The 17508-nt window shown below is 32.9% G+C and overlaps 1 protein-coding gene across 1 annotated transcript; it reads left to right on the top strand.

Annotated features, from left to right (window-relative positions):
- Window positions 1–388: 388 nt before the first annotated feature.
- On the top strand, window positions 389–11800 carry LOC114335324 (chaoptin-like). Its single transcript, XM_028285548.2, has 3 exons — window positions 389–782; window positions 6822–7069; window positions 11022–11800. The coding sequence occupies exons 1-3, from the start codon at window positions 643–645 to the stop codon at window positions 11720–11722; spliced, it is 1089 nt and encodes a 362-aa protein (XP_028141349.1). The 5' UTR covers window positions 389–642; the 3' UTR covers window positions 11723–11800.
- The last annotated feature ends 5708 nt before the right edge of the window (window positions 11801–17508 follow it).

Below are 17508 nucleotides of genomic sequence, written 5' to 3'. Positions count from 1 at the left end.
TGGATGTTTATTGACGTGTTTAAAGTGCGTAGTTGTTGTGTTTGTACGTTTTTAGATGGTTTTTTTAACATGTCTTGATGTTCTGTAGACCATTCCTTTAACAAACACGTTGACGCCCCCATTTTGTAGCGTCGATTTATCCACGGGCTTACCCACCAACGTCGTTTTTTCTAATCTTCTGTTTTTCAAGTGCATGTCTAAGTTCATTTAAAAGACATTCACATATTATGCCAATTCCAGCACGTACAACTTCAGTCGGCGCCATTTGTAAGTGAACAGACTAATTCAGTCTTGGTGATCCATGTAAACGATAATAACTTTCATCACCGCAATCACTTTGGATGATTCATCCGGGATGATCATCCAAAGTGTATCGTGAAAACGCGCCTTACACTCCAAAACAGTCACTTATTGGCCTATAACGTTTAAGAATTCTATATACATTACTCAACATCAAGTTGATTTCTCTCTGGCATAACAATTTCCTCAAATCGAAATTATCAACAAGTTGAAGTAAAGAGAATTGCCAAGCAGAAATCATTGAAATTACAACTAAATAAAATTCCACTAGATCTGACCTCATATGATAAACCAAGGTCTGTCGGTTTATTAAACTTTGCGACCGATTTAGTGTTAAGTTTGATGACAAACATGTCTCATATAGCTGTTTTCGCAGTGTTTACTATTATTGTTCTATTAGCACTACCTTTCAAGGCTATTTTAGCCTGCGAAGGCATCAAAAATGTTTTAATAGAAGTGAAAGAACGGGAGACTGGAGAAAGGTATTTTCTTTTTGTTTACTTATATTTTAAGATTTGTTTTATGTTTATACAGTGATAATATTGATAATGGTGAATTTGTGGCAGGAAACTGGATTTTATATTCAAAACGCAATTTATTTTATTTATTTAGCGGATGACGTACATGGATAATAATTACAGTTGAGTCCATGGTTCTTTACCCGTGCGTCATTAATACCTGGCGAGATAAAACACATACTTTTTATCTGGCATCATTCTCTTCCACGCATGAGACTAAAGACAAACCAGCTTTTGTCTGTGTTTAAGTAATAGTCCAGGGCACATCTGTTTTGAGATGGACGTTGAGAGGTGACTCAAATTTTTTTGCAGAAATTGCTTGAAAATAACTCAAATAATAATATTTGAGTTATCCTCCCACTCAGAATGGTCCGGAACATTGTTTAAATAATCAAAATGTCAAAATGTGAAGGAAAAATTCGATTTTTTTATTGGTTTTTTGATTATAACTTTAAAACTATTCATTTTTGAGAAAAGTTGTACTGAAATAAAAGTTGTGTAATTAAATTTCCTATAATATAGAATTAGTTAAAAATTTAAAAAATAGTCACCCCTCTTGCAAAATAGCAATAATTGCAAAAAAAAACCATACAGAAACAAGTATTCGCATTTTACGTTTTTCAACCATTTATGGTACACTTAGTACCTTCATATTTTACCCAGAAAAACTTTATGATATAGTAAAACAATACTGTAGATTTCATTAAGATCGGTTTAATAGATTTTGCAAAATAAATTTTGCAATCCAGCTTTCGCAAAAAAAATTCATTTTTTTTAAATATTGCAGGACTAAAAATAAAGCAGATAGCAAGTTGATTTTTTTTTTGCTTATAGAAGTGTACTGTACCTTTCATTTGCAATTTGCAAAAGTAAAATTGAATAATTACCACGGCGTCGGGAAATTTTTTAAATAAACATTAATTTTTGGTGCTACGCGCAGGACAGCGGTGTTCGATTCACACAAGTTGATTTCCACCAAAATTTCTTCCAATCTTTATCTAATATATTATTTTTTTACTCTATATTTTGTTGTATTTTAATATTTTAATTACACAAAAATCAAACTAATTTTATTATTGTTTGTGAAATATTGTTTAAACAATTGCATATGTTTAAAAATAATAAACTTTTATTCTCTAAGTTCATACTTCTAAGTATGAACAAAGAAAGTTTTTGTTAAAAAAGTGTTATTTCAAAGGATAGAGTATGTGTTTTTATTTTGCAATAAACAAATTTATTTATATCGAAATGTAATAAAAATTAAAATGTATCAATCATTATTAAAGGTCATTGGAATGCCCAATCAGAGCAAACTATCCGCTGTCCTGCGCGTAGCACCAATAATTAATGTTTATTTTAAAAAAATTCCTGACGCCGTGGTAGTTAATAAATTTTACTTTTGCAAATTGCAAATGAAAAGTACAGTTCACTTCTATACGCAAAAAAAATTTAAACTTGCTATCCGCTTTATTTTCAGTCCTGTAACATTTTGAAAAAATGAATTTTTTTGCGAAAGCTGGATTGCAAAATTTATTTTGCAATATCTATTGAACCGATCTTAATGAAATTTACAGCATTTAATGAAATTTACAGCATTGTTTTATTGTATCATAAAGTTTTTCTGGGTGAAATATGAAAGTCCTAGGTGTAGCATAAATGGTTGAAAAACGTAAAATGCGAATACTTGTTTTTGTATGTTTTTTTTTCGCAATTATTGCTATTTTGCAACAAGGGTAACTATTTTTTTTACATTTTTAACCAATTTTATATTGTAGGAAATTTAATTACACAACTTTTATGTTAGTACAACTTTTCTCTAAAATGAATACTTTTAAAGTTATAATCAAAAAACCAAGAAAAAAATCGAATTTTTCCTTCATTTTTTGACATTTTGATTATTTAAACAATGTTCCGGACCTTTTTGAGAGGGAGGATAACTCAAATATTATTTGAGTTATTTTCAAGCAATTTCTGCAAACAAATTTGAATCACCTCTCAACGTCCAAATGTACTATTTTTACAGATGCGTCCTGGTCTATAAAGACACATGCTATTTTTATGAACGCTCTAGACTCAGTACATCGAAAAAAGATAGGCATAAAAAAGATGCTTGGGGACGTTTTCAGATTTTAAGTACAATTTGTGACGTCTCTGGTTTGTTTACTTGTGGCTATCAGTTTGTTGGATTTTTGCTGTTTTTTTGTCATTTATATTACACAAACAGTTGTTTTCAGAACTAATTTTATATTAGGGTTTGAAATTTTATAGTAAGTGTATTTTATTTTGCCATTCATTTACATAAAAAGTTAATCTCATTCAGATAGTTAAGGCATAGTTTTGTTTAAGTTTTCGCAAAAGTGAAAGAAATGACAAAAAGAAAATATTTTATTGAATTACTAATGATAATTAATTAATCACTAATATTAAAACAATTTATTAAGCTACTTCAAATGTAGCTGTAATCCTGCACCCAAAATTTTAAAGCAAAACTAATATTTTACATTTTATTTATTTGATAACGTAAAATTTTATATTATAATCCGTGCTCGAAGCAGTAGCCATTTTCTGTCACTTGCTGTTGCGTGAAGTAAATTTCCGACTTATTTCGTATGCTAATGATGACGCCCGGGTAAATAACCATGGACTCAACTGTATAAATGCGTTACAAACGATGATAACGGATTATAAACACAAATATAAATATAAACAAAAACAAATACATATAGGTACATGTGTATGTTACAGTTCAAGTTGATTCTCAGTTAGAGTTGATTTTTCCTAGTTCGAGTCAACTCCAACTGAAACGAGCAGTAAAAGTTGATTTGAAAAATTTAAATCAACTTTTACTAGTTGAAGTTACTTCCTAACTCTTGTTAGTAAAAGTAGATTATACAATTTATACGAGTATAATCTCACGTGCATCTTTGATGAGTGTGCGTCTCTTTGTTTTGACCGTTTCAACTACTTATTAGTCCAGGCTGTAACGTCGTCCCCGTTAGGTAAATTATTCTGATTCGATTTTTTTGCACCAACTTACTCAAACAAATACATCCGTATGGCTTGCAAATTGTAGAAGCCTCGGAGGTGTAACCAGAGAAGGTTCCCATTGTTTTCATTCTGGTGGGATGTTATATATGCCATTAGAGTGAAAACTTAGTCTTTTTGCTAGCAGTTGCCGCTAGGGCAACTATGCCATTTCGTTCGTTGCAATTTGGGACTGCACGCTGGGGTTTGTTTTGGTTGGATCCGGGAGAGCAGCATATTATGTGCCTCCTGATGAGAGACTAATAAGTTTCGAAACCGGTAGAGGTGCTTGCAGCACTCTCTGATTGGACTAGGATATGGTTCGGCTGTATTTTCGTTTTGAAACGAAATTGAAAATGGTTATTCATTTTTGATTTACATTTACTCTGTGTGGAGTATGAAGGGAACCATTCTCGTTGGAACTTAACCGCGCTGAGCAGATGGGACGTGAATTGTAAATTGTAGAATTCCCTCATCTTCCTTAGTCTCAGCATCCGTATGGCTTGCAACTTGTAGAAGCCTCGGAGGTGTAACCAGAGAAGGTTCCCATTGTTTTCATTCTGGTGGGATGTTCTATATGCCATTAGAGTGAAAACTTAGTCTTCTTTCTAAATACATCCTTATAACAAATACACAGTGTCAGGCGGTACCGCGGTCGAAAAATTGTTTAACCAATTTTTGTTAACCAAATTCACAAAAATAATTCTTATCTACTCTACCTCATATTATGTATAAGTTTTTATTGTGTGAAAATTGTAAATATAGATAGCAGTACATGAAGGTGTTAAATTAAAGTGTGCTTGAAATAATAATGTATTTTAAATGGGAATAACTTTTTCGCACTGTTTTGTAGCACACTTTCATATACAGTGGAACTTGGTTATAGCGTCATTGAAGGGTCCAGTAAAAAAATGACGCTATATCAGAGTGACGTTATAAAGAGGTAGAAAAAAATGAAATTTTAACCAGGCAAAATTTTATTACAGCATTATTTGCACTATTTTATTACAGCAGAAAATTTGACTCTTTATGATGGCACTGATAAATAATAAGAAATCATAAACTGCCAAGCTCACATAACTGTACACAAAGGGATAATGGGCCTTTCTCACATTCTTGGAAGGAGCAATGTCGCAAAGCTGGAAACGCATTGCACTTTATTCTTCATAAAATGAAAAAACAACAACCTACTGTAACATGTTATGACGCTATAGACGAGATTTACTTTATTTTTACCGCTAGAACCGGGTTTTTAATAATGTTATCGAATAGTTTTTGGCCGGACCTATTAAAAATTGACGTTACAACCGAGGTGACGTAACTACCGAGGCCGTAATATCCAAGTTCCACTGTAATCAAATATCCTTAACTTTCGCCTTGTCATGGTGATGACATGTGAGCAATAAATTACAAAAAAATTTTGACAGTTTTGTGGTTTGACAGAAGTTTGAATTTTTAAATGTCAAAGTTCTAAAAAATTGTAAAATAGGAATGTATTCCAGTGACGAAGAGTTGCAGTTTTTTTATTTGTTTTTTGGTAGATAAAATATTGTACGAAACAGTGCGTGAAGTACTTTTTGCGTACTTAGACGATGTATAGCATTCGACCCGCTCGTGCTCTAAACATCGCGTGCGTGCGCAAAAAGCATACTTCACGAACTGTTTTATAAATAACTAAGTATTTCACTCCGGACAAATTTTTTAGATTATTTTGCAAAAAAGGTCTCCTGTGATTTTTCCCTAAAATTGATAGTTTTAGAGTTATACGCGATTTAAAATTTGAAAAATGCGAAATGGCCATTTTTAAGGCTTAATAACTCGATTAAAAACTATTATTATGAAAGTCAGAAAGTCACATAATCAAAGTTTAAAGCCCCCTACAAGATCCTAAAGAAATTTTTGTCATTATTTTATTACTAAGCTGTTATTTTTAATTATCAACAATGAGGGCTAAACGCGTATTGAGGCGGCCGTCAATGTGAGTGCGAGTAAGATCCTCCATTCCGACCGTCCAATGGTGCTCATTTACCCAAATTATTGATGTAAAAAAAATGTCCGAAGTGAATTTTTTTGTGAATTTGTTTAAAAAAAATTGTTTAAACAATTTTTCGATTACGGTACCACCTGACACCCTGTGGATTCGTTATAAGGACCTCTTTTTGAGTAAGTTTGTGCAAAAAATCGAACTGGAATAATTTACCTAACGGGGGCGATGATACAGCCTGGACTACAAATATCACGATTTGAACATAATATACAGTAACATTTAATTTCTAGAATCGGTTGTTTGTGTGAATCAACTTTTACTAGATAGCATTGGGAAGAGTATACTTTAACTAGTTGTCTAGAGTCTACTTTTACTAGTAAATGTTGAGTAAAAATCTTCATTTTATATTTATAATCAACTTTTACTAAAACCAGCCGTTTAAGTCGACTCGAACTAGGAAAAGTCAACTCCAACTGGATAATCAACTTGAACTGTAACATATACATCAAAATATAATATACTTACTTATGTCGATATATATACTTAGTTTTGTAATTAGCACATCTAGAAAAAGAAGTGTATTATTGTTTTCTGTTCCTTGGTGAATTTGATGGATTCTTCTTTATTGTTGACCGTCAATGTCTCTGGTTCGTGGAGCCAAATGGAGAACATATCATCTACATATCTGCACCATACTTTGTGTTGTCTTGTTTGTGTACTGTGTTGTGCTCGAAATCCTCCATATTATATCAGTGAGTAATAAATAGAGATAAAGAAGAGCTCATAGCTGATTGGATACTTCGAAAATCCGAAATAAACAAAATGTGTATGTTTATAAAGAAACAAATATCGCATTCAGAAAATAATTCCTATTCCTATGAGACTGGGAGCATTGCAGCACAAACAATTTTATTCAAAATATTCCATATTTTTGTTCATTATTGTATATTCACTAGTTAACCTTGTTGTAATTGTTTATTTATTTATTTTAGAAGTAACATGACATTCAGTGGTTGCCTCGAGAGAAAGAATTTTGGCGGCAAAACGATTACCGAAATTCATATAAGAAACCAAAATATTCCAAATATAGGAAAGGATTATATTAGACATTTAGTAAGATTGGATATTTTAGAACTGAACAACTGCAAAATTAAAACTATTGCTCGGGGTGCACTAAGAAATTTGCTAAGAATCCGAGTTGTCGAAGTTACTCATAATTTGATAACTGAGGTCACTGGAGGTACGTACAACCCATATTTTGCTTATTTGGTTTGTAGTTTGTTGTTTACCATACGAGCTAACACACCATCCCTATCCTCATAAAAAAAATTATCGATTACGTCATCACGCCCAGATCGAAGACGTCCCTAGTGTGATATATATATATATATATATATATATATATATATATATATATATATATATATATATATATATATATATATATATATATATATATATATATATATATATATATATATATATATATGCCAAAAAAATCATAATCTAAAAATAAAAATCGACCTATCTCGGGATTTTTCTCCAAAGTGGCCTATTCTCAAAAAAAATGAATTTATTCCATAATTTTGAATCTCATTATACCTATATGAGACCCTTAACATAAATATGTCGGTAACACCACATATCACCTACCCCTTCTAGATGTTTCACGATAACGCTTTGGTTAAATATGAAAAACATCGCTCCAAGCCGCCTGTATCGGAACTAATCCAAGCGGGAATTTCAAAATGTAATTTTGTTAGGTTAAAATATTTAAATATAATGTATTGTTGGAAAAAAAATAATTTGCATTTAAAATATGTAAATTATATTTAATTTCAAATATACAAAATACAAAATTTAATACCAGCAAATGGACCATTCAAGTATTACGTAACGCAGGTTGGGGGGGGGGGGTCAAAAATCTTCAAAAATTGCGTCACGCAATAGTTAAACTCCCATAAGAGTGCGTTACGTAGGGGGTGGGGGGGGGGGTTAAAAATCTTCAAAAATCGCTTTACGTAATACTTGAACGCTCCCAAAACCACTTTGTATATATTTTTTACAAATGAAATTATTAATAGTTGTCTTCCAAATACTTCTACAAAAGGGTATCTCAAATGATTGAAACATGTGTGCATCTCTACTTGTTGTAGGACTTTCAACAAAAAAAATTAATATAACAGTTTATACAGTCGAACCCGCTTATTAGAATACCGGTTATAGGAATATCTCGGTTTAAGGAATAGAAATTTGAGGTCCCGAAACGTTTCTACTGGTCACAAGTGATCGGTTATTAGAATATCGAATATCGGTTATACGAATACTTTTGATTGGCACGAAGACGTATAGCGACATCTGAAAAAAGGAATCGGTACTCGAAATGACATTTAGTTTAGGATGACCTTGAGATACCTGCGTGAAACATCTAAAGAGAGTTAAGTGATCTGTGGGTAACACCACGTTCAAATGCTTCTAAAAGTTTCATGGTATCTTCTGGAAGACTCCAGCTTTCTACTTCGTCGAGAAGGACACTAAAGAGGTAAGAAGACGTAAGGCCATCTAAGAATTATTGTGCGTTTATTGATAATTAAAGATAGGTGGCAGATAATGTTCTTAAGACTGTTGAAAGAGCTTCTGGCTTTATCAATGTAAGTTTTATTTTGTAGCTATGATGCGAGGTATCTTGAACATTGTAGCCCAAATATCATATTTCCTCCACTCTTTCTAATAGTCCACCGCATATTGTTATTTGGGCGTTTATGTTGGTGTTCTTACAAATAAATGATTATTTTTGTCTTCTTACAATTTAGTTTTAGGTCGTATTTGTTATAAGTTTCTACAACATTATCCATTATTCTTTGGAGCCCCTGTGCACTATCTAGCATATAGCAATACTATATCGTCTGCATATATAATATTTTTATAAGTTGGTCATTTACTGGAATACCATCTGATTCGCCCAAGGCTTCTCTAAAGATGTTTTCAGAGTATATGTTAAATAATGCTGGTGACAGTATGCAACCATGTTTAACTCCTTTTCCGACTGTGAAGATCTCGAATAAATAATTTTTGAATTAAGCTACTCCTTTTTCTTGGATATACAATTTTAAGATCAGTCCTATATCCTTATCGTCGAGTGCTGATGTTTTTAGGATATGGATTAGTTTCAAATATGGTACTTTGTCAAACGCCTTCTCGAAATCGGTAAAATATGTATGCACAGCGCAGTTGACATACCTGCCTCTCTGTATTAACACACTAAGTGAATTATATTTTTGTCACTGTTAAAAATAAAGTAATGAATGACTACCATTTTAGCCCGATCAAGGAACCCAAAACTTTACGAAACCCTCCAAAAAAATAAAGGAAAGATGAAAATTTGGGAATAGGTAGTTGAAATTGTCTATTATTATATAATAAAAAGTTTACAATTCTACATCCCCTCCACTTTACAAAAATGGAGGGGAATACCCCCTTTTCGGGAGTGAAAATATACATTCAAAATAAGTCCGGAATTGGATAAAATGACTAATTCTAAGCAACGTTTGTTCTATAGCGTTTTTTCACTAAGTCAATACTTTTCGAGTTATTTGCGAGTGAATATGTTCATTTTTGACAAAAAATAACATGCTTTTGGAAGGTTTTTCGCAAATAACTCAAAAAATAAGTATTTTATCGAAAAAAATATTCTTAGCGAAAATATAGCTTATAAAAACGTGAAACAAATGGTGTATGCTCGAAGTCTGTTGACCCCGTAGAAGCAAAGTTATAGCTAATGAGAAGAAGTACGCCCTTCTTCGTCAAATTTTAAATCGAATATTTCAACGTGAAATAACCTCAAAAGGAGCACTTTCTGGGAAAAACTCAATACAACTTTTTTAAAGCATTTAAAAAAAGGTTTATTTTTGTTTTTAAAAAAACTTCTAACCTTAAAAGTAAGGGAGTAACGCTCAAAATATTGTTGGTCGCTTCTATTTCTCGGTAAAAAAATCGCGAAAATCACCCCCTAATTAGCATTCCAAATAAAATTAATCGTTACCTCCTGACAAGTTACTTTGCTCATGTATTCTTTATTTATGGTCTCTAAGTTTCATAGTCTTAAAATGCTTGTTTTTGAAATGGCTGTAGTTAAAATGGCTTGAACGAGTCACTAATCACGAGTGTATGCAAATTTTGAACAGTCATAGCATAATCAATTTTTGTGTACCAGGAAAACCAAAAAATCCAAAATATTCAGAAAAGCAAAACGTACATGTTATTATTTTTTGAGATTTTTGGTATTACTAATAATTATTAAGTTATTTTGAAGAAAATAATCGAATTTTTTTCAAAATTAGAAAAAGTTTTTCATTTTAAAACCAATTTTGTTCAAAAATTAACAGTTTGAGCCAATGAAACTTATAGATATATAAAGAATATATAAACAAAGTACCTTATGAAGCGGTAATGATTAATCTTATTTGGGATGCTAATTAGGGGGCGATTTTAGCGATTTTTTTACCAAAAAATAAAAGCGACCAACAATATTTTGAGCATAACTCACTTACTTTTGATGTTAGAATTTAAAAAAAAAATAAAAATAAACCTTTTTTTAAACACTTTAAAAGAGTTGTAATGATTTTTCCCAGGAAAGTGCTCCGTGTTTTTGGTTATTTCACTTTGAAATATACGATTTGGAATTGGACGAATAAGAACCTACTTTTCATTAGCCACAACTCCGCTTCTACTGGGTATACAGACTTTATGCCCACAGCATTCTTTTGAATTTTTTATGAGCTATATTTTTACTAAGAATAGTTTTTTCGATAAAATACTTACTTTTTGAGTTATTTGCGAAAAAACGGTCCAAAAACATGTTTTTTGTTGTTAAAAATGAACATTCACTCGCAAATAACTCGAAAAGTATCGACTTAGTGAAAAAACTCTATAGAACAAAGGTTACTTAGAATTAGTGTTTTTTTCCAATTCCGGACTTATTTTGAATATATATTTTTTCACCCCCGAGAAGGGATACTCCCCTCCATTTTGGTAAAATGGAGGGGATGTGAAATTGTAAATTTTTTCTTATATAATAAAATACAATTTCAACTACCTACTCCCAAATTTTCATCCTTACTTTATTTTTTTGGTCAGATTTTTCTTTGATTGGTCTATTTGTTAAATTATTTATAACTAAATTTTTCTTTTAGGAATCTACGACGTATTCAACACAATCAAAATATTACGTTTAAATAACAACAAAATTAGTTCAATGACAGATGAAGCCCTATCCAATATGACAATGACTGAAGTTAATTTTAGTCACAACGAGTTTAGAGAATGGAAGAAAGTCTGGTTTGCTTATTCACCAAATATAGAAATTTTCGATTTTTCATTTAATAAAATTGAATCCATTCCTCAAAGAGCGTTTGATGGGATGCCTGTATTGAAGGAAGTTGATTTTTCATATAACAGGATTTCATCTATAGGTAAAGAAGCATTTAGGGCGCTCAAATCATTAAAAGTTTTAAATTTAAAGAGTAACCTATTATCAAGCCTTAATACGAACATTTTTTCAAGTAAAATATCAATAAACACTCTAAACATAGCATCAAATAACTTTTTTAAACTGGATCTTCAAGAACACAGAGAACTTACCTTAGAGCAGATAGGCATAGATCATAACCCATGGTCTTGTCCTTGTATGGACAATTTACATGCATGGTTAAATGCAAACCAAGTTACTCTCTTAATGTCTAACGATTGTGGTTTGACATTTTTACCAGTTTGTATAGCAGCAGATTCTTGTGACACACCTCCGAACGGCAAAGGATTAGAAAACTATTTTAATGTTATTAATAAGTTAGACTATCTACAAAAGAAATGTATTGGATTACAGTCATATTATTAGTAGCAATACAGCAATAAATTATCATATTATATTTATTAGTATTAAATTTAAAAAACTGAATAAAGTCTGAGTTTAGTATGTAGCATTTTTGTCGTTCACTCTGTATATCATATAAATTTCAGTAAGATCTTTATTCATCACTTTGATTATTTCATTCATAGGAGATTCTGACCAATACAGAAATCTAAATTAAATCGATAATTTTTGATAATTTCCCGTCGTCAAGTTTATTACGTCAGATGCCCTTCGTTGCTACGAAAAAATACATTCAGTGACATTAATGACAATTAATGTTTTGAAAATTATAAAAATGATGACTTTCAACTGTGAAATATTTATAACAACTGTGTGTTTAATTGTACTAATTTGTACTTACATAAATAAATTACAACAAAATTTTGGTTTTGAACAGTTTTATTCATGAAATAATCGCAACAAATTGCACTCGATTTCTAAAATTAATATAGAATTTTTGCCCTCGTGACACTTTGAAATAATTTCACTCGCCTTCGGCTCGTAAAATTAAAACTGTCAAAGTGACACTCGGGAAAAATTCAATAATTTTAGAGCTCTTGTGCAATTACTACTGAAAATTGCGTCTTGAAATTTTTGAAGGAGAAACACAAAAAAATCTTCTAATAAAAGAGAATAAACATAATCTATGTCTTGTGTTTGTTTGTGTTTGTACTGCCTGGTGCGTTTATCGAGATAGGTAGGTAGGTCATCATCATCATAAGTGGCTCGACAATCCGTTGTGGATCTTGGCCTGCTCACAAAGAAGTCGCCACTCCTGTCGATTTCTGGCAACTTCCCTCCATCTTCTGACCCCTAGAATCTTTAGGTCTTCTTCCACATCATCAATCCATCTTCTTTGTGGTCGTCCTCTACTTCTTGTGCCCTCTGGTTTTGAAAATGTTAGTCTCTTAGTGTATTCGTGATCTGACATCCTAGCAATGTGTTCAGCGCATCTAAGTCTCTGCACTTTAACGAATTTCACAATATCTGGATCGGTGTATAACTGATACAGTTCAAAGTTGTATCTTCGACGCCACAGCCCATTTTCATTTACTGTCCCAAAAATCTTTCTAAGAATTTTTCTCTCAAAAATACCAAGAAGTCTTTCATCACTTTGAGATAGGGTCCACGTTTCAGCTCCATATATCAAAACCGGTCTGATTAAGGTCTTGTATATATTGAGCTTTTACTGCACGTTTTATATTTTTATTTTTTAAATAATGTTTATGGAGACCGTGAACAGTTCTGTTTGCTATTGCTTTGCTATATGCGTCTTTTTATTTCATCGCTTGTCGTGTTTATTGAGTTTACTAGCGATCCAAGATATGTGAATTCCTTGACTTGCTCAAAGGTGTGATTGTTAATTTGAATTCTCTGTTGGATATTTCGGGAGCAACATATATTTGGTTTTTTCCTCGTTTACCACAAGTCCTAATTCACTTGCCGCGTCCGCAAGCCTTGTAAAACACTGCACCATGTCTCTCATACTTCCGCCCACTATAACTATATCGTCAGCGAATGCGAGAATTTGCGTCGATCTATTAAAAATAGTTCCATTCATTCTAATGTTTAATTGTCTGACTGCCTTTTACAAGGCAATATTAAAGAGGAGACACGCCAGCGCGTCTCCCTGTCTTAGACCATTATCAACGTCAAAGAACGTAGAGTTTTCTCCTTGAATTCTAACGCACGAGCTTACGTTTTGCATTGTTAGTTGGGTCAACTTAACTAACTTAGGTGGGATCCCAAAGTATATCATTGCATTATATAATGCACTTCTTTTAACACTGTCATAGGCTTCTTTGAAGTCGACGAAGAGATGGTGGGTATCTAGTATCTATGTTATATTCTAGTAACTTTTCTAGAATCTGCCTATATGCTTGAATTTGATGTATAGGTGACTTTCCAGCAGTAAATCCGCATTGGTATTGACCTACAATGTCCTTTGTAAAATGTTTAAGTCTTTCAAACAATACATTGCCGGAGATAGGTAGGTACTGTCCTCTTATTTCGCTATTCTCTGTGAGTCCCGCATTAATTTTAAAATCTTGTCTGAGTTTTCAATCAAGAGTACCACCGTGATTTAAGCCCTCATTTCTTGCGGTACTGCTCACATATAGTTCTATCAGATTCTTCTTCGTGATGTGTCTATTTGTGACGAATGTTGGCGATCATCATTTTTTTTATTTATTAAACACCAATAAGATGCTTAAGAACATTACAATCTGATCAAATAATTTGATCAATGAGCAACTTATTTCTAACCTAAATTACTACTAAAAACTTAAGACTAAGGACAAACTCAATAGTACCCCTTAGGTTCTGTTAATATATTGCACAAATGTTAACTTGTATCATCACTTGCACCGTGCACTATTTTTCACTTAACTAACTCGAAGGGTGTCTTCCTCTTGAGTCTTCAAGCTAGATCCGTGTTGTCGAGGAGCTGGATGGCTTTAACATTGACGTGTTGAAGAAGTCGTTGTTCGTGACTCTTGGCAAATTTTTCTATGATCTTGTTAACAGTATCCATGTCTAGGTCCCTATGAAGGTCACTGTTCCTATAGTACCATGGAGCGTTGATAATGCTCCTTAGCACTTTGTTTTGGAATCGTTGAATGATGTTTAAATTAGTATTACTATAGCGCAGCCCCATAGCTGGATGCCATATGTCCATATAGGTTTTATAATCTGTTTATACAAAAGTATTTTATTGTAGATCGAGAGAGTGGATTGTCTTCCCAATAGCCAATAATGAATTTTTTTATATTTCATGTTAAGCTGTTCTCGTTTCTTTTTTAGAGATGTTGAAAAAGTATCTATTCGTTACAAAGTACTCGTTACTTACGAATACCGAAAGTAACGATTACTGTACAGAGAGGCAAATCGTTACTTTGATTACTCTGATGACTTCGTACCAATCGTATCAGAGCGAGTAACGACTATTGTATCTACTTTGATTACTTTGATTACTCTGATTACTTCGTACCAATCGTATCAGAGCGAGTAACGACTATTATATCTACTTAGATTACTTTGATTAATCTGATTAATTGATTACTTTCACCAGTACCAGTACACTTGATTACTTTCTACCAATCGTATCTCAGCGAGTAACGGACGGGACCGGTATTTTACGAGTGTTATCGAATATCGTTATCGGTATGAAGCGTTTTAAGAGTGTGAGGACCTACTGAGAAATACGATTCTCGATATGATTACCGGTACTCAAATACAAAAGTAATCATAGTAATCAAATCATTTTTATCCCTTAAAGAGATCGGTGAAGGTCTTTGTTATATCGGAATACCTATACAAAATACCTACCTACTGAGAAATACGATTCTCGATATGATTACCGGTACTCAAATATAAAAGTAACAAAAGTAATCATAGTAATCAAAGTAACGAATACTGTAAATGATTACTTTATACAAAAGTAACGATTTGTAACGAATACTCGAAAGTAACTATAATCAACATCACTAAGTGTAATACCCAAATATTTTGCGGTATAGGTGTATGGTATCTGAGTATTATTTACATTAAGAGGAATGTATTGTTTTTTCTGGTTTGTAAAATGTATATGCACTAACTTCATTTCGTTTAATTTAATACGCCAGCGTTTAGTCCACTTGTTAAGTCTGTTAACAGAGATTTGTAGTTTTCTTGCTGCTTCTTCATGGTCTTCACCTACGGCTAAGACGGCAGTGTCATCAGCAAAGGTAGCTATTGTTTTATGATCTACTTCAGGGATGTCACTAGTGTATAATAGGTAAAGGATCGGTCCTATCACACTACCTTATGGTACACCTGCATTGATTTCCTTTAGTTCCGAGTAGGCTTCTTCTTGCTTAACCCTAAAAACTCTCTCTGATATATAAGATTCCGATAATTCTGTGTATTGTCTTGGCAAAATCCTGCTTGATTTGTATTTAAGTTAAGAAGAATTTTGCCAAGACAGTACACAGAATTATTGAAATCTTATATATCAGAGATTGATCTTATATATCAGAATGGCGATCATCCTGGCAATCTTTATCTTATCTGCAGTAGCGCGTCAGTACCGCTCGGTTCATCATTTTTCTGAGGACTTAATTGTGACCCCGTCAGTCCATAGGATTTCAAGTATTCTCTGATATCTTCTTCTTCAAGTGCCGTCTCCTAATCGGAGGTTGGATATCATCATCACTATCTTTACTCTATCCACCGCTGCTCTAAAGAGTTCTATAGAACTGCATCTAAACCAGTCCCTTAAATTCTTTAACCATGACACTCTCGCTTTACCCATTTCTCGCAGTACTTCCGTGTTCGTTTTCCTCTGTGTCCATTCTCTGATATTCTTCTTCTTAAAGTTCCCTCTCCTATCGGAGGTTGGATATCATAATGGCTATGGTCACTTTGTTGGCTGCTGCTCTGAATAGTTGTAATGAACTACAGTTAAACCATTCTCTAAGGTTCCTCAGCCAGGAGATGCGTCTTCTTCCTATGCCTCTTCTTCCTTGGATCCTTCCTTGCATAATAATTCTCAGCAACTCATATTTTTCTCCTCTGGTAATGTGACCCAAATATTCCAGTTTTCTAGTTTTTATACTTTTCATAATTTCTAACTCCTTATTTAAACGTCGTAGCACTTCAACATTGGTAATCCTTTGAACCCACTGAATTTTCAATATTCTTCTGTAACACCACATTTCGAACGCTTCTATTCTTCTTATGTGTTGTCTCTTCAATGTCCAAGCTTCCATTCCGTATAGCAATATAGAAAATATGTAGCATCTTAGAGCCCTCAATCTGAGAGGCAACTGAAGGTCTTTGTTTGTAAGCAGTGTCTTCATTTTTATAAATGCTTGCCTTGCAGTTTCAATTCGGACTTTAATTTCTTTGCTTTGGTCATTTTTGTCATCAACCCAGGTTCCCAGATATTTGTATGTCTTAACTTTTTCTATTTGGGTTTGCTCTATCATTAACCTTTCATTTCCATGTTCTGTTTTTGAGACAATCATAAATTTAGTTTTTTTCTTGTTTATTTTTAGTCCGTATCGAATGCAATAATCGTTAATTCTATTTAGCAATTCTTGTAGTGATTCCAGGGTATCTGCCATTATAACGGTGTCATCAGCGAATCTTATGTTATTTACTATTGTTCCGTTTATAGAGATTCCATCACTTAACTCCGCTATCGCTTCCTGAAATATGGCTTCACTGTACAGGTTAAACAGTAGCGGCGACAGAACACAACCCTGTCTTACTCCTCTCTTTATATCAATATTCTCGGACTCCTGTTCTTCTATCTTTATATTGGCCTTTTGATTCCAATACAGATTGATGATAATTCGTAAATCTCGTCTGTCTATATCTCTGTTTTTCAATAATTCTATTAGTTTTTCATGTCGGACCCTGTCGAACGCTTTTTCGAAGTCGATGAAACAGGAATAAATATCCAGGTTCATATCTAAGCATCTTTGAGAGAGGACATTAAACGCGAACAATGCCTCTCTTGTTCCAAGTCCTTTGCGGAACCCAAATTGGGTATCATCCATATCATATTCTAGCTTTCTGTATAATCTTCCATGAATCACCTTTAGAAATATTCTCTGATATAGTCACATCTTAAATACTATCAATTTTCTGCACATATCTTTGTCTAGGTCCTCGAAGGTCCACCTGGTTGAAGGTGGATTTAGGTATCTCTTGGTTGTTGGTACATTCTTCATTTATTATCCGATATATCATCATATTCCAGTCATTTAAATTTTAAACTACTGCGT

Source organism: Diabrotica virgifera, chromosome 6 (assembly GCF_917563875.1).
Source record: "Diabrotica virgifera virgifera chromosome 6, PGI_DIABVI_V3a".
In the NCBI taxonomy this organism is placed as follows: Eukaryota; Metazoa; Arthropoda; class Insecta; order Coleoptera; family Chrysomelidae; genus Diabrotica; species Diabrotica virgifera.
This window is presented reverse-complemented; position numbering and strand designations above follow the sequence as displayed.